At 41.1% G+C, this 18,595-nt stretch overlaps 1 protein-coding gene across 1 annotated transcript; it reads right to left on the bottom strand.

Moving 5' to 3' along the window:
• Positions 1–3,168: 3,168 nt before the first annotated feature.
• Positions 3,169–16,504, bottom strand: LOC133142099 (stearoyl-CoA desaturase 5-like). The gene is made up of 5 exons (XM_061263076.1): positions 16,011–16,504; positions 8,381–8,511; positions 5,612–5,817; positions 4,645–4,877; positions 3,169–4,046 (listed from the first exon to the last, which is right to left on the bottom strand). Exons 1-5 carry the CDS (start codon positions 16,276–16,278, stop codon positions 3,856–3,858), a joined length of 1,029 nt encoding a protein of 342 aa, XP_061119060.1. The 5' UTR covers positions 16,279–16,504; the 3' UTR covers positions 3,169–3,855.
• Positions 16,505–18,595: the final 2,091 nt, after the last annotated feature.

Raw genomic sequence — 18,595 nt, forward strand, 5'->3', positions numbered from 1 at the left:
ATCTGATTGTTCTCCTTCCTGGTCATCTTCGAAGTTGGAATTATTTTATTACACCCTTACGGTCAGTCGAAAGGACCCGATAGCATCTCTCCCCATGCGAACTGAACGCAGGCCAGGGATTATACACCGGCGACAATACGAGATCAACCAGAAACCTTCATTTTCACCTGAACACAGAAAACAGCACAGCTGCACAGTACAATCATTCTAATAACGGTTTGGGAAGAAAAAGCACAAACATATACACACATTTTTCTTGAAGGTCAAATGGGAAATGATCATTCAGTTACAGAAAGGTGCAATGAGCGTATGCATATTTCATGCCGACACTTTCAGTATATTTTCTGAACATTCATAGTCATTTTCATTCTATGAGGAAAGCCCCCTTCCTACATTGGTTGGGCATGGTTGTAGTTTATTTACAAATGGCAGATTTAACATATAGTCATATAGATATATATATATGTATACCTGAGAGATGAGGGTAGTGTCTTGGCCACAATACTAAGGAGTAGAGAGAAAAATGGTGATCTGCACACAAGATGACCTCAGTGTCCCACAAGATGAGTTGACGAAACAGGCTCCAAGTCACATAAATTGAGAAAAGACAGCACAGACCCCACATGATCTAAGAGCATAACACATGATCTATGTGCTTCAAACATTCTTATACCCCCAGATTCTACATTTCGCTAACTACTACTGAAAACTCTTAAATAGCTTAATGTTAAAACAAGCTGCAGGGTTTGGCCCTCGAAATGTAATTCTTCAAACCATTACAAGTACAGCCTGTGATACAGGCACAGGGCTATATTTTATGAAGAGGTGTAGCAAAAATGAATGTCCAGAGCAGCCAAATAATGCTTGTGTTTCATAATGTAATGGATGTCTTGATGAGGAATTGTGCTCACTGGACCTCTCTTTCTCCCGGTGCCTCCTGCATATTCCGTTGGGCTGCAAGTCATCCGTCATCACAGACACACTGCTGCGACTCAGTGACTTGCATTTCTGCTGAGGGTACTCACCACCATCCATCTTTCTCACTCTGTGGAGGGCAGAGGAGTAACCCTCCGCTGGTGTAAAATCAAATGCATGTTCCCGCAGTCTAAAGCTCTCTTGCACCAGTTCTGGCGAACCATGCAATGCTACAATCTCTCAGGCGGCACTAAGTTGGAGGGACCATTTCACAATGAAAAGTGGCAGGAATATGTTGCGGCCTACTCTGACTTAACGGCAAGGACAGATTCCAGAGAGGCTGGAGCACAGACCAATGCTGGCTAAACGCTGCAGATATGAGCCTTACACAGACGCATCGGCTTGCAGCTGAACTGAAGAGGATTAATGCTTAATTTCGGCATTTAAATAGACTTTTCTGACCCCAATTAGAACGCAGTCAATGTCTGCCTGTTCTCCGTAAAAATGATATAGATTCAGGCCAAGTCATGTGCATTGATCAACAAATTAATCTGTACAAGAGTACATTAAATTAATCTGAAATGGTCCCAATGCAGTCCCAGTTGACTGCTTCTGCATGCAGTCAATTACAGCATACTCTATCAGGCTCCAAGGGAGAGGGGGCAGGGGAAAGCATGTAAGGGTTACCTGTCAACAGCAGATGGCAAGAAAGAAAAGTAAAAAAAAGAGTGGGGGCAAATGATTGTGTCCACTTGATGGCAGAGAGTGGAACAGAGTCGTACAGATTGTCTACTTCTTAGGGGCAACATGATATCAGGATATAGCTGGTGCATGTTGGCACCTACTTAGTTGTATGAATGCAGATATGAGCTACACTTGGCAGTTGGTTCATTGAGTGATTCTCCATAGTTCTCTGGCACTGTGCAAGAGTGAGTTATGCTCGCATGCAGGCCTCTGACATACACTGACACAGTCTAGCTCAGACTAAAAACAAGCCCAAGAGAGCACTTACACTTGCCAGTCAAGGCAGCTTCAGCACTAACTTCTTTAATCCACTTTAATTCTCCCTGTCGATTCTGTCTCTGAGATACAAAGGCCAATTTTCAGAAAATAAGCTGTCAAAAGCACACTGCAAAAAAAACACATAATTGACCCAATCTATTCCTGGCTGACAATTTGGTCTTAGTGAGTGGACAGCAGCAGTTAATATAGGCAGAGACGGTTGAGGCATAGCAAGAAGTAACGCATGGTCCAGTGGGACGCCCTGTAGGATGGAATCCATCTCAAACCTCATATAAATGCTAGGTCAGTGCAAGCAGGTGGTACATCAAAGTAAGTCACTCACAAGGATCCATACAAGGATCACAGAGCCCAAAGTGCCTCATTTCAGTTGGTTTTGAGGGAGGAGAGAAGCAACCAGCAGGGCAATGTCATCTCGAGAAATGTCACCCTGATGATGCGTCAGACTGTCTGTGAAAATGCACTGGAGCTCAGGGAAATCCTCCTACTGAACTAGTGCAGAGACAGACTCTGGGGGCGTATGAAGTGACTATCAGGGTAAGATTATTAAAACAATTTGTAAAAAATGTAAACATATTTTTATGTGCAGGCCATGGCCGGCCTGGGGAAAAAATCTCTTGCTTAATGCAAACACTGTATAAAGCGAGTATGTTTAGGGTTTGTATAGTCATGCTGGTAATCATCCATATTTCCTTTTTACCTTTCATAGCAAACATATGAGTGTGACGTTATTATATTTTATATAATATTAATTGCCTGCTTTGTATTATGCACTTTGTTGTACGTCGCTCTGGATAAGAGCGTCTGCCAAATGCCAATAATGTAATGTAATGTATTATTTAGCTGAATAACTACTTATGTCTTGATATTTTGTGATTGAAGCTATCTTATCATCTCAAGACAGCTTCCTTTTGGTCCCCCTGTTGACAGTCGCTGCTTATCAGAGAGGTAAGAGACCTCATTTATAAAATGATATTGTGAACAAATTGTATCTTAAGTGCTGGCTAATACAAAATAACACGACTATGTAGTTTATAAAATCTCTCTTTGACATGGATATGATCAAATCACTTTGTAAAGTTCACACTGGATGTAAAGATGTTTGATAGCTGTGCACAAATCCCAAAGTGCACTGCATGTGCACTTTAAGAATAACATTTCATTGATAATCAATTTTAGGCATAACATTTACTTAATAATCCATTTTAGGCATAAAGAGTGCATAAATCATGATCAACTGCAGGTGTGTTTTATTTAAGACATGATACGATGTCTTATAAATAGAGTTTAAGTTTAAATCTAACACCATTTTTATAAATAAAGCTCCAGAACTGCACTCCAGGAGAGACAGGAAACAGGAAGTGAAACAGGAAGCAAAAAGTAATGACAGGGAAAACATCTATAGAATAAGGATTATCCATACACTGATTCCACTGAGCATGTTGAGGTGCAGTAGTCTTGACCACTTCACTACATGAGACATTGGTAGGTTCCATGGCCTCACTGCACCAGTAAGGACTGATCTGTCAAATACCTCTTCTCCTTTCATGAAACAAAATGGAGCTTTAAAACATAAATTAAATTAGATTCAATTACAAAGGCAACTCAGTTGGCTTTTCTGGAGCACACAGATTTCACAGTTATTATGTCCAAAACATTCCAATTAATTAATTCTTAAGCACACTGACAAATCCTAGAAATCAAACGATGGCAGATGAAACTTTAAACACATGCTGTTGCAAAACAAAACAAACCCCCAAAAAAACACAAAAACAAAGAGGACCAGAAGGAAGTGGGGAGTCCAGAAGAAAAGAACCTATCTTATCCTAAAAAATATCATGACATCTGTTTTGTTTTTCTTTATCGCAGTGTGGTTTCCTCTCTCTCTCATGGTGAGATGAATACCGAGGTGGGCTGTCTTCATGCACTCCGCTCCCCTGTCCTCAGTTTGCGGGCCTGGATAATCTCGGGCGAGGCCTTCTTGCAGTTACTGGCCAGGCCCAGCCAGCACATCAGGTCGATGAAGCAGGTGGTGGGGTTGAAGCGCAGGCCAAACTCACTGGTGGAGTAGTCAAAGGGGAACGTATGGTGGAAGTTGTGGAAGCCTTCACCTGCGCATATTAAGGTCAGGGGAAGGGGATGGCACTGGGTCAGTATTTGGTCCACAAGTACATATGCCATAAGGCCTACATAATGTTGCTATGAGCATGACATAGCACCTATGTATAGACATATTCAAATAAAATAAAATGCTTCAAGAAATGGTCAGTGCAAGTAGATTTCTCTTTGTCGGAGTGAAGCTAGGTTGAATTTGAGCTGAAGTTTGCTTGGTTCCCAAGTTATTTTCTCTGACATAATGGTTCAGTGAAGTTTGCTCTGAGATATTTTGTGTGGATTCCTGTGACTGGAAGCAATTCATTTCAGTGAGTTTCATTTTTAAAGGATGTGAAATTCTAATGCCCCAGGGCCTGAGCCACATAAGGTTAGGCTTCCCTTTCAATCAGCAATTGGTTTTACACCTGGGAGGTCAGAAAAACCTATTTCTATCCCAAGTACAACTCGGCAGTCACAAAAATAAGAAAGAGAACCAGCAGACCTAGTTGGCATTGAGGACTGGAATGTTCTCTGTCTTTAAGCCCTATTCATAATGCAACACCGTTAAACTCAGACTGATGTGCTTGTATTGTACGGTAAAAAGGATTGCCTCACCAATAGCTCCGAAGGTGACAAAGCGGTTCTCCCGCGGGCTGATGTTCTTGTCGTACGGGCGGTTGCCATACATGTGGGCGGCACTGTTGACCAGCCAGGTGACGTTGAGGGAGATTGTGTAGCGCAGGATAGACGGCAGGAAGTAGGAGTTCCACAGGGTCTCCCCCCAAAAGTACCAGGGCACCAGCATGGGCACCAGGAAGCACATCACCAGCACCGAGGACTTGTAGTATCTGTGTCCCAAACAGCAAAGCATCACACATGCAATCATATTCACACACACACACACACACACACAAATACACACACACGCATGCACGAACGCACACAGACACAGCTCCCATTTCTCAGTAGACTGTACCTGCCCTGGTTTAGTATTTCTTGACTTTTATTGTATTGCTTTTCTGGAAAGTATTGTAAAGTACAGTACAGTGAGAAGCATTGTAACAGTTTTATTATGATGATTATTATAATTATTATAATTACTGTTAGCATTTGCATTTGTGCACACATACAGAATATGTACAAATGAATACAGAAACACAGAAAAATGTCAGAGCACTAAAAGATTGAGGACATCAGTATAAATACATTTATTCAACAGCACACCTCCAATTATTCACTGATTGCTTGAGCTGTTTGTCCAGTGATCAATCATTCTCAGTCTTTAAACAGAGGTTAGTGTGAGTGACCTCTAATAGGCTGCAGTAAACCTTCAGCGCAGACACTTTCCAGACAGATAAGAAGGACACAGACGCACAGACAGGGGAGAAAGACACAGATGCACAAACAGGGGAGAAAGACACAGACGCACAGACAGATGAGAAGAACACAGACGCACAGACAGGGGAGAAAGACACAGACGCACAAACAGATGAGAAGGACACAGACGCACAGACAGGGGAGAAAGACACAGACGCACAAACACGGGAGAAAGACACAGACGCACAGACACAGGGGTACTCACTTCCTCTGAAATGCCACAACAGGGTCGGCGAGGAGGTCACTGAAGTCCAGCTTCTTGCCCTTCTCAATGACATCGTGGTGTTTGCGGACAAAGAGCCAGCCCACATGGGCAAAAAAGAAGCCACGCTTTGCATTGTGGGGATCGCCGTCTGTCTCAGAGTACTTGTGGTGGACCCGGTGGTCCCGTGACCACTCGAAAATGTCATTCTACAGAAGAGAGGCATAGACAAATTGGATGATAACAGGTGGAGGCCTGATGTCAGACCAGCTTGCATCCAGCTTTACCTGCTCTTTCACTGATGGAGGATTTATTCAAATGGAAATTCTGATTTTGATTTTTAAATTTTTCAACTGTCAAGAGACATTAAACCAGGAATCTTACATGACAGATAATATTTAAGATAATAATTTATCTGATACAATGGAATATAAAATATATTGGGAGGGGAAATCTTTCAATAATTTCATACCGCTGCTTATCTCAATTTGATCTGCCTGCTAGTCTGTCTGTCCGCCCATCTGACTGAATATTATGTTGATCCATTTTAGATCATAATATCTCTGCAGGTAGTGCATTTCTGGATGGGGTTCACTTCAATAAATCTTTTAAAAGAATTTTGAGAGGACAAAGAAGCCCATTTGGGGGGAGGGGGGGGTGATACCAGATTCCCTTCAAAGGAACATTGTTTTTATAGACTTTTTATTTTGGTATTGTTTTGTGCACTTGTTCTGAAGGTAAAAGCACAAGGCTTCAGGGCAGAACACTGTCTCTGTGTGACTAATTTGCATGAGCATATCCAGGCAGAAGTTCTTCCCCCTCCCTTTCCCTCCTCCCTCTCCCTCTTCTCTCTGTATTGATTGGCCAGGTCACGTGTTTTCCCCAGCAACTGACTTTCTAATGTTGCAAGGGATTATGGGAAGGACTCCCAGTATGACTATCAGTATTCAAACTGAACTCTCTCACATAAAGTGGCCAGTGTCTAGATGCTGGGAGAGTCAGGAGTTATATGTTTACAACACCAAAAATAGGGTATATCAGATTTCACACTGAACATCTTATACATTTACAACATACACAGCAAAATGTTCAGTGTGAAATCTATTCTTAGACAACACATAGCAGTCAGAGGGTTGGCGGTTCGATCCCGCCCTATGTGGATCAAAGTGCCCCTGAACAAGACGCCTAACCTCCAATTGCTCTTGACGAGCCGGTGGGTGCCTTGCATGACAGCCAATCGCCATGAGAGTGTGTCAATGAGAAGTATCAATTGTACAGCGCTTTGGATAAAGGTGCGATATATAAATGCAGACCACTTACATTTGACTGTGTACCTAAAATGTTATGCTGTGCTGCAGGGATTAACAAGGGATGTGCTTTTTGTGAGGAGCCACAAGCAGGAAAAAACAAGGTGATCTAGACACAAGACATGACCGGCGTGCCTTCAAGAGCTTGTGACATGAGAATGGCCGAGCAGCACTCAAACAGCTGATCATGCGGGAGCTTCATTCTTTTCTTCCTCTTCCGGAAGAAGAGAGAAAAGAGTCCCTCTGTGGACTAGAATGAATCCCTCTCAGACTCATTATGAAAGCCCTCCCAGGCGTGCTGTGGGCTGTGGAGAGGAGATGAAGGCTCTGGGACCGGGCAGTGTTTCAGCAGAAGTGTGTTTCACACACATCATAAATGCACCAACGTGGTCTGAGGACACGGCCTGAGTAAGCAGACAGAATTCAGCACAAAGACCCAGGCCCAGCATTGTGATTGTTATCGTTAAATTACTGAACTGAACACATCAAAATATATTTTTATATCTACTCTGATATACCCTATTTGTGTGGGAGGGAGTGTTATTGCATTCAACTATTTCCAAGTAAACCTCAAACCAGGCTTAAGCTAAAGTAAATGATCATATCTCTCATTTTCCAATATGATACAAGAGAAAGGGTTGAAGCTATTAGCCCTGTTGAGAATTTACTCTGAGATCTTGGAATAAGGAATTGTAATACAATCCAATACAATATAATCCTCACATTGACCAAACTTTTTGGTTTCATTGATCATGGGAGCCATTACAGTAAAATATTTCCAAAACTTAAATAGTTTTTGTTCATTTCCCCCAAGTGACTTTTCACAACAGAGCCAACCCAGAATCCACAAAGTGCAAGTCAATGAGGTTAAATGCCAAGACAGTGTAGTGTAAGTAATTGGTACTCCTGAATCCAGCCCGGCGTCCTCGCTCTTCCCTCATTATTGTATTATTGCCCTTTTATGTGTCTCACCTGATGTATATTTGTTAGACCGGCCTCACTCCCATGCCCCGCCTAGGTTGTCTCATTCCTCTGTGTATATAAGCCCCAGTCTGAGTCTTCACCTTTGTCAGAACATTGGTCATTATTTCAGTGCCGGTTATATTTGCCTGACTATGAGTTTGCCTCTTCCCTTCTGTTTTGGTTACCTGTGCCTTTTGGTTTTTTGATCCTCGCTTTGTTTACGACTCTCCCTGTGCCTACTCCTCTGTAATTCTGCCTGTCTGATCTCCTGGATTTTGACCTGTGGACTGTTTTTGTGACTTCCCTTTTGCTTGTCGATTTGGCACTGTGTCTATTGGATTACCTGGCTTTGGCCCTTGGACTGAAATAAAAAACGTTTTTGGAATACTGTGGTCAGCGTTTGGGTTTCTGGCTGCCACAGTATTCCAAAAACGTTGTTTTATTTCAGTCCAAGGGCCAAAGCCAGGTAATCCAATAATGTACAGTCTAAGTGGTGCCTCACCTGGAAGGCCATGGAGTTAGCAGCAGCGAGGAAGATCCGCAGAGGTAACTTGGCTTTGTAGGACCTGTGGCTCCAGAGGCGGTGGGCTCCTGCTGTCACCCCCAGAGCAGTGATCAGGAAGCACACGTATGCTGCAGACACAGGAGAAGGACACAGCCAGGCCTGAGTGTGCCAATGACAATGAGCATACCTGCGTTCTATTCACAGCATCCCATGGGAACAAATAAACATGTATTTTTACAAACAATCATGGCAACACTTTACTTTAAGGTTCCATGAATTGGCATGAGCTAATATAGTTGTTTAACTAACTATGACTGAAAAGTTAATCTGTACAGCCCTTTTAATGTATTTCTGCATCATGAATTCATGTTAGCAACTACATTATTGCCAATTCATATTGGAATGGAAAAGTCAGTCAATGTATTTATTAATGTTGAACTAATTGTAAGTTCGTCCTATGGTTTGCTAATCTATAAATATAACAAATATGTTAGTTTGTTGTCGACAAATGTTAACAAAGGTTAATTTCATGCTTAATCAATGCATTTGTTCATCATAAATTCATGTTAACCACTACATTAGTTAATGCCAATTCATGAACCTTATTGTAAAGTGTGACCATTAGCTCTGATACCTGTGTGCTGAAATGACCATGGATAACTGAAACAAGGTTTTCAGGTAGCTTGTCTTTTTGAGCTCTTGAGATCCTCCAATTAAACCAGTGAGATCCTGCTTACTCAACAAAAATTAATCAATAACATAATGTGACACAGCAGAATATTTTAGGAATAACAGGAAGCTATGAACCCTCTCTTCATTCTCAGAAATAAAGGTCTGAAAAAGGTACAAATGTGGTACCCCTAGTCCGCAATATAACTCATTTGTATCCAAAGAGAATATCATTGTACTTTCAGGGTACATTTTAGAAATTTGATCTCTGAAGAATAAAAATGTACCTCCATTGTCACTTTATTTCTGAGAGTGTGTAAGCTATCGGGTGGTATTTATTTATACATGTCATTGACCTCCATTCTGAACTCAATACTGCTGCAGGGAACCAATATCAATCAATAAGTCAAGCTCCGTTTCCCCGTAGGACTGGTTACAGTGCGGGAAATCTTTCAATCAGCTCAGCCAGGCAGACACTGCGAACGTGAAAGATGCTTCTACTGTATATCACAGACAGGATAGAGCTGTTCAGAAATATCTGTGGCTCCCTGGTTCCTGGACTGTTATGAGCACTTCTAAGTGACGCAGTACATTCTTTCTGTCAGCAGGCTGTAAGTGCAGACTGTTGCTGAGGAGGTGGTGAAAGGACAGGCTAATTACATGCGTTTCTAGGATAACACCAAGTGACAGGTTGTTTTATGCAGCAGGCTACAATGATTCACAGTTCAGCAAGTCGGGCAGTTTTATTTAAACGTCTGTAAAGATGTGCTTAATTCTGGACAGCAAAGAAAGGTTTCACAGCCGAGCTACGCAGGAAATTGGGATTGCAGCATACGCATTTTGGCTTTCACAGTAACACACATTAGCATATGTTCATGCTAATGCATGCATGTTTAATCACTGCTAAAAACAGTTCATCATTAAGGACATAACACATGAATAAATGCCACTCAAATTACAGCAATCATCCTCAGCATTGACTATGGTCTAAATGTGGTTATGGTCTAAAATTCAGGAACATTCATATTTCACATTTCAGATCCAATCTGCACAGTCCTGTATCCCATCATGCATTACTCCCTATCACCACTGCTGGAGCTGAGAGATATTGATATCACAGCAGCAGAGAATATTTATGGAAGTGCTATAACAGCAAGCTGTGCAGCACAGATATGCATCTGGCAGTTGGAGGGTAGCACTGGGTGTGTCGAAGTGTCCCTGAGCAAGACACCTAACCCCCAATTGACTGACGAGCTGGTTGGTGCCTTGCATCGTGTGTGTGAATGTGGGAATGAGAAGCATCAATTGTACAGCGCTTTGGATAAAGGCCCTATATGAATGCAGACCATTTACTATTACCCTTTAATGGGGTCTCAAATTATGAAAAAGGGTCTTCAAGTTCACAGAAGGAAATCAGCAGCCCTGGAAATCACAAACAATCTTAATAATGTGAGGAACATTTAAACTAGTTAATGATCAATTGAATAAAGTAGTTACCTATAGACTAAGGGGAATAAATACTGGCCCATCTCCACTGATATCTCTCATTAACAAGGTATTTTTGCCCGCAGAACTGCTGCTCACTGGATGTTTTTTTTCCCAGCACCATTCTCTGCAAACTATCATTTTGAAGACTATAGAGACTGTTGTGCGTGAAAATCCCAGGAGATCAGCATTTCAGATATTCAAACCATCCTGCCTGGCACCAACAATCACTCCACGGTCAAAGTCACACTTAAATCACATTTCTTCCCCATTCTGACATTTGGTCTGAATATAGCTGAACCTCTTGACAATATTTGCATACTTTTATGCATTTAGTTGCTGCTACATGATTGGCTGATTAAATATTTGCATTAACAAGCTGGTGTACAGGTCTACCTAATAAAGTGCTCAGTGAGTGTATTTCCTTCATCTCGACCCAGGGCACTTTGCGAAGGAATAAAAGCATCACATTGCATCACAGAAATCAGGTATTCCACTAATGTAATATGTCCTTAACAGGACACCTCCTGTCAATCAAACTGCATAATTCTCCACCCTACCCTCAAAAGATACAAATGATACAATGGTATGACAGGAAAAACATTTTAAAAATGTCTTTCTCTACGGGAGATTGGGAGGTTTTCACTTGGCGGTAGAGGGATATAGTGTATTTAACATTTAGTCAGCATTGTAAGTATAATGAATAATGACTAGACTGTTCTAATATTTAAAAGCTCCTCTAGGACAACCAGATGACCACCATATGGTCTGAATAACTAATATATTGAGGCATCAAACACTCCACTCTCTCAACTGTGGGGCCCTTACCCTGTATCTGATTTATACCACCTCAAAGACTTTGGGGTGAATGGGTGAACATCTGACACCTGTCCCCTCGCCGAACACAAGTGGATTCTCTAACCAGAACATGCACCGCTGAACCCTGTCTGGCACTCGTTGTAACACCATGGCGGACATATTCCTGGGACAATATCTGTTCCAGTCTCTGCGTAGCACAGCAGATGTTGATAAGGTGATCTAATGAATTAATTCATTCCAATCTGGCAATACTTGTCATTATAAAATATATGCATATAACTTTGAGGTGGCGAAAGCCTGCATATGAAGTGATCATGGACTGACTGTGCCAGCACTGTTTTTGAGAGAGCAGGCCAGAAGCACAACCCTCCCACCTACCACGCACACACACACACACACACACACACACACACACAGAACAATAACGCTAAGTGCTCGATAAGCTCATGCACATACTGCATGTAATATCTCAGCCACAGGCCACAAAATACAAAATAGCTCTTAAAGGCACCAAGCCAGTGAAATGACTCCCATGGTCAATCAGGGCTGCTAGGCCAGAAGCCAAAGTACCCAGACATATACCTTCATGCAATTATCTGTGGACAAATGCAGCAGTGCCATGCTTAAAATCATCTAGGTCACTATTAGGAATTAGGCAATGATTAAAAAAGCATCACCACTGATTCAAAGAAAGAACTCCTACGGATGTACAAAGATATGACAGCAAAAGTCAGACACTGTACTGCCACCCCCACTCCAAAGTGCTTCATACAGAGGGAGTAAGAGCCTTCATTATCTGGACTGAAAAGAACAGGCAGACACGTTCAGTTAACAACATACTTTGCTGTCTACTTATTTTATTCATACCACAGACTCAATTCTGATTTATTATGTTACATGCTGATCAAAGTTGGCATTTCAATTCTTTTTTTTTTTTTTTGGAAAGGGCAAAAAATATATGGCCTATGCACATTGATAATGGGTCTTAATAGAATACATTTTACTCTGTACCTACAGAGTACGCTTGATCCCTCTTTGATTCATATATGTTTCTAGAATTGAATGAACACTGATCATTTACTCTCTAATTAACACCTTTCTTTCCCTACCAACCCTTTCTGCACATGCCTGGTTAGAGGTCTCACCACATCAGATAAAATACAACCCCCCCCCCCCCCCCCCCCCAGCCCCTGCACCTATCCTCCACCCAACGACCTCATTTCCTTCAATCAGTCTGATGAAACCCGGCCTTCCAGCCCAGCCCTCAATCATGTTACATCCACCCAGCAGCTCCCCGGGCTGGCCACCTCAGTGGGATTGATTCCCAGTGAGGCAAACACACCCAGAGCCTTCATTACGGCTCTAACACTGCAGCCCCCAAGGACGCTCCGTCTCGGTCCCCATAAAAACAAACAAACAAACTGAAGATCACGTGCTACCTGAGAGCTTTATTGTCACTTGTGTTGCATGTAAAAAGTGCACTTATGCTGTATGCAAATACATCAAAAGAGGTTCTAATTGTACCTTGTTTTGGTTTACAAATTCACGGAGAAATGACATTGCTGAAATTCCCCCCAACCCCACACATAATCTCCATAGTAACAAGACTCTTTACTGCTGAACAATTCCCGATTTATCGTCACTTGTAAACAAGGCCTGATGTTTCAGACAGAAGCAGCCCCTAGCTGCCACTGTAACATGCCATGTTCAACAATACAACCACGTTGTGTCTCCTTTCCTGCGAGCACCCCTCCCATGTGAAGGTCTGATCTAATTTAATTTCACAGGTCAGGACAGGAAGCCGCACTGAGCCATGGCAAAGCTCCTTAACTGACAAACACGGTCACGGCTTTAAAATGATAGTCATGGATGTAAACGGCAGTAAATCAGAGATACAAGGGCAACTATACCATGGAGAATGGAGATGAAAACATGTGCCTCCCCTCCTTAGCTTCCCTTTGGGGAGTATATGATTGCAGTCGCCAGTCATGAACCAGCACAGAGGAGCCAGCGGAAGGCAATCAGGGCTTGCTGAGAAACAGGGTGAAATCAGACTGCGGGTGATGCAAAGTGCTGCCTCAGTAAGGTGGTACAGTAAGGCTCCTCAATCAGTGGATGAGCCAAAGATCTCTCCCAAGACACTGCAATGATGAATATGCAAGCGCATTTCGTATAATACAACAATTTCTCTATTTCATACTTTCACTCTGTTATTCTACCAAAGAGGACTATAGTGGGCTGTGCATTGTGACATTCGTACTTCATAAGTCTGTTAAAAGCATGATATCACCCTGGAGCCATTGATAAATACCTTTGACTAGTCTTCCGTGCCTGTAGCCAGTCCCATAGTGCCCCTTAGTGTTTGAGAAGATCATGAAGTTAGCGGCATTTAGCCATGCATAGTAGCCAACAGACAAAAAAAAAAAAAAAAAAAAGAACCTGGACCCATAGTCCAAATTTATTTATTTTCGGAAAATAATATAATGAGGTCAAAAGTGAGTAAAACATTGCACTGAATCTGATAAAATGGTTTAGCATTATACTTTTAAATACCTCTTTCTGATCTGGCACATTGATGTACAAATATCCACAGTGACAAACTTGGAGAAATCCAAGGACAAAAGGGATTCGTTTTCATAAATGGATAAAAGTGTTTAATAACTCTGAAGGCATAGAGTTCAGCTTGATGAGGTGATGAAATCCCCATCTCTAAGTATTTAAGACTCTTCTAAAGGATTTGGATACTTCATAAAATAATATGTACTGATTAAAGTTACCAGTGGAAATGTGCTCTCTCCAGAAATTAATGACGCATGCTCAAGAGCATAGCAAAACAATTCTGTTAAAATTAAGCTGAGATTCTGTCTTGATTCCACATTAAGTCAGCGAAGAAAATTTATTCAGAGAGGGGTAGACACAATTAACACCTTATGTGCCAGTGCCAGGTGCCAACATCTAAAACTATTTCTATATAGCCAATGGGGGAAAAACCTGTGTTGTTTCTTAGTGAATCCCTTACTACAGCAAATACAAGTTAAATATATTCTGACCATGCTGATAATAAAAGTAATATAAGATATTACCCCATTGATACTATTTTCCATATCTCTTTGCTTGTGTGTTAACAAACAAAAAAACATAATTGAGAGTGCAAGCACACTACCTACATAGTACTTACTGTGAATAACCCATTATTCTTCAATTTTATGAACAGTAGTAATTAAAATCAGTTCAGATATGGATCTGTCAAACAGAATATGAGTAATGAATAGCTCACTGGGTAGAGCTAAATCACAGGACTCGTAGAAACATATGTACAAGCATCACTACATCACTGAAATAGTCAACATACTAAAGAGGCCTCAAAGCACTTGACAGTTGTCAATAATTCAATTACAAAATATGGATCCTTTGTGGCCTGAGTGTAATACTTAATTCTCAGTGCGGGGCCCCGAGAGTTGGCCGTGGTTTTCCATTAACGATAGATGGCACCTTAAATTACTGGACTGAGACACCAACATCAGCCAGACACTGCAGGCAATAAAGGGCAATCCTCTAATTACCCAGCCACACCCCCATTAAGCACACTCCATTAAGTGCACCACACTCAGTCATGTACTGTGCAAAGGATAACTGTATCAATATCTTTGGACAATATACCACAGGCAATTATAATTAACCATCCAATGAATTATTAAGAGGCATATGCAGAATAATGCTAAACACAAATATGCCATCAAGACACACACACACACACACACACACACACACACACACACACAATCCAGCAGAACTGCTCTTTGCTAATTATCAGCTGACCTGGACACATTAATGGTTATGTATTGACAGCAGTATATTAGTCAAACCAAAACTGGAACTCCAGAAACATTGATAGCAACCAAATTTAACTGAATATAAAACTGCCTAAAACAGCCTAATAAATACAATTTAAAATAGAAAATTTAAAAGAGATAAAGGAATTGAAATAATCTGCATGCATTCATTTCCTATTTTTATGATAGAAATGGCAGAATGTTTATTGTCCTGAAAACATATTTGAATCAACTCATTCATTTTCTATTTTTAGGAATCATGGTAATATTATCATCAACAACAGATACAGTGGATTTATTTTGATACGCATCGAACATTTTTGTGAAAATGACTCGTTCGTATGTTTGATCGGTCCAAAACAATGACACAACAGTTATGAACGTGTTATTCAAACAAAGTGCAAGGGTTCAGAATGCCACAGGAAAAGGGTACAGTGCTCCACAGAAGTTCGACATAACTCATCTTAATGTAGCTACTGCAACCTAAAATAATTGGAAATTAAATTCGAAGAAACGGCCTAGTATTTGACTACGTCTTTTCTGAAACGACCACATACACAGGGACATAGTATTCGTGTGAGCTGATGGTATTGTTGTATCAATTAAATAGTTTTATACGAAGCCTGTTGATTTTTACAGGTAGGGTACTTAAACAATATCTGGTGAATGCATCATGCGCAATTATTATAAGAAGTAAACCTTATGTCGCCAGCATCAAGCATGCACTGAGCAGAGACATGCACTGCGGTAGCCTACGCAACATCTGAAGTTACACAAGCCCGCGAGTTACACAAGGTAAGTTCTTTGTCTCCGGCACTTACACCATATCCAGGTAAGGGGGTGCGCCTTGGGGATGAGGAAGAGGGAATAAAATGCCCCGACGTGCAGCAGGGTCATCAGGATGACATTTCTCCAGACGATGTTTTCAGTGAGTTTGCCCTTCGCATCCCCTTTCTGCCCATCCGACGCCTGGTGCATCTCTGCTCTCGCCGGCTCACCCGCTACCCTCTCCTCATTCTGTACGCTTCCATCCGACACACTCACCATCTCTGCATTAAAGCACTTGTTTTGCGATCCTGGGGGATACATCCACCCCGTAAATAGTCTGCGTTACTGACAGCTGTATCAGTACGAACTGACGAAACAAATTAAATGTCAAAATAATATAAAGTCACCTATTGTAAACCCAGGGCAGATCTTATTGATGGAGAGGACAGGCATAGCTTGCTGGCTTCTCATCCATTGTGATTTGTATGAGAACTGAACTCCTTCCAGTCGCACAAAGAGACCTGCAGTGCCGCAGCCAATCATACGACGTGGCTGTTGTGGTATAAAGCGAAAACCGAATGCTAGTGCATAGAGCTTCATAAAATACATTACCTTCAAAACCGGATGCAACATAATGGAAAATATTTTGCCCGACAGTTAACGAAATTACGTCACATGTATTTGCACATTTAGATTTCAACATTTTCATTTAGATCGTTCCATTAAAGCTTAATATGTGATTTCAGTAAAATACATTTCCAATAATTTTATTTCTAATAGACACAATTGGAATTGTTCTGGCATTTACAATATTTTCATGTGACAGATTGAGCCAGAACACAGCAAAAAATAGATGGAATTGCCAGGAAACTATCACTGCAACTAATGGGCTCCAGTAATCTATACCCAGGGACTCTACATAAGCAAAGGCTGTTACTCAAACTTCTTAACAGAGTAAGTAGCTCATTGCGGTACAATGCAACTGATCAAGGATGGAACTGGTTGCAACTGATCAAGGTTATACTGGTTGCAGATCGTCCTTTTCTAGGTACATAATGCATTACCAAACCACTACCAAAACTCTGATCAACTAAAGCCTCAACAATGACCAAGGAAATTACGACAAAAAGGTCACTAAGTAACCTGATATATCTTAATTATGCAAAGTCAGTGAGACCAAGTTAAGGTAGGACATAATCAAAGGGTGTTGACTGTAAAAACATGGCTTTCAGTATTTGAATTCAGCTCCAGCATTGCTTTAGTTTTCCCAAAGGTCTAATGGTCTCAAAGTCCTAAGTCCCTTACAGAATTCTAGCCATAAAGCAGCATTTTTTCCAGTAAACACATTTCAAACATCACAAGGCCAGCCGTGACATGCAGTCCCTTCAAAAAGTATTGGAACAGCAAGGTCGCAAGGTCATTTATTTTCGCTATACACTGAAGACTTTAGTTTGAGTTTGAGGTCAAAAGATGTGCATTACATGACAGATCCGAATTTCAGCTTTTATTTCCTAGTATTTTTATCTAGATTTGTTAAACAACTTAGAATGTATCAGACCACCCAATTTTTAGGTGAGCATAAATATTGGAACATGTGACCGACAAGTGTTTCTTGTTGCCCAGATGTGTCCTGTTAGATTGATTAGTTAAACAATCAATAGTTCTGAATGCCTACTCTTGGTTTTGGACTTGAGTTTTGCCTGTGAAGAATGCATTTGTGTTAGATAAGACCAACATTTTTTTTTCCTTTTGGAGAAAAGCAAGCCATTTTTAAGCTTGGAACAGAGGGGCAATCAATCAGAGCCATTGCACAAGCATCGGGGATAGGTTGTACAATAACTTGGATTGTTCTTAAAAAAGAAAGAAAACCACTGGTGTGCAGAGCAACAGACATCGAACAGGTTGATCTAGGAAAACAGAAGTTGATGGCATAAACAGTGTGAGAGCTGTGAAGAAAATACAAAAACATCAGTCAGTAACATCACAATCAGTCTCCACAGGGCAGGAGTGAAGGCACCTCAAATGAGATATAGAGAGCAACAATATAGAGGCGATACCACAAGATGCAAACCACTCATCAGTGGTAAGAATTGGAAGGCTAGATTACCATTTGCAGAGATGAGCCACACTAGTTCTGGAACAAAGTTTTATGGACTGATGAAACTAAGATTAACCTCTGGATGGTCTGATACCAAAGGCACTATATTCTAAGTAGTTTAACACATCTAGGTGTAAATACCAGGAAATAAAAGCAGAAATCCTGAACTCTTGTCTCGTGTTCATCTTTTTCTCTCAACCCCAAATATGTTCAGTGTATTTCAGAAACAAAGGAATTGGCCTAACTGTTCCAATACTTTTGGAGCACTTTTACTTTTGACTGTATATGCACCATGAAAAACTATGGTGTTTGTTTACAAGATTAATCATAATCCATTGGAGGTTCTTAAAAAGAGGGAAAACTGACAGGGGAATCACATGGACAAATTAAGGAGAAGCACAAGGTAAATTGCAATCCAATAAAGTGAGTACCTGCAGTACACATTTTGAAAGTCTTGGACAATGATGAATATGTAATATGTGCCTGGCACGTGCGCCATTCAAAGCGGAAAAAGGCACAAGCTGGTTTACGACAGTAACA

The sequence above is a fragment of the Conger conger genome, chromosome 12 (assembly GCF_963514075.1).
Source record: "Conger conger chromosome 12, fConCon1.1, whole genome shotgun sequence".
NCBI lineage: Eukaryota > Metazoa > Chordata > Actinopteri > Anguilliformes > Congridae > Conger > Conger conger.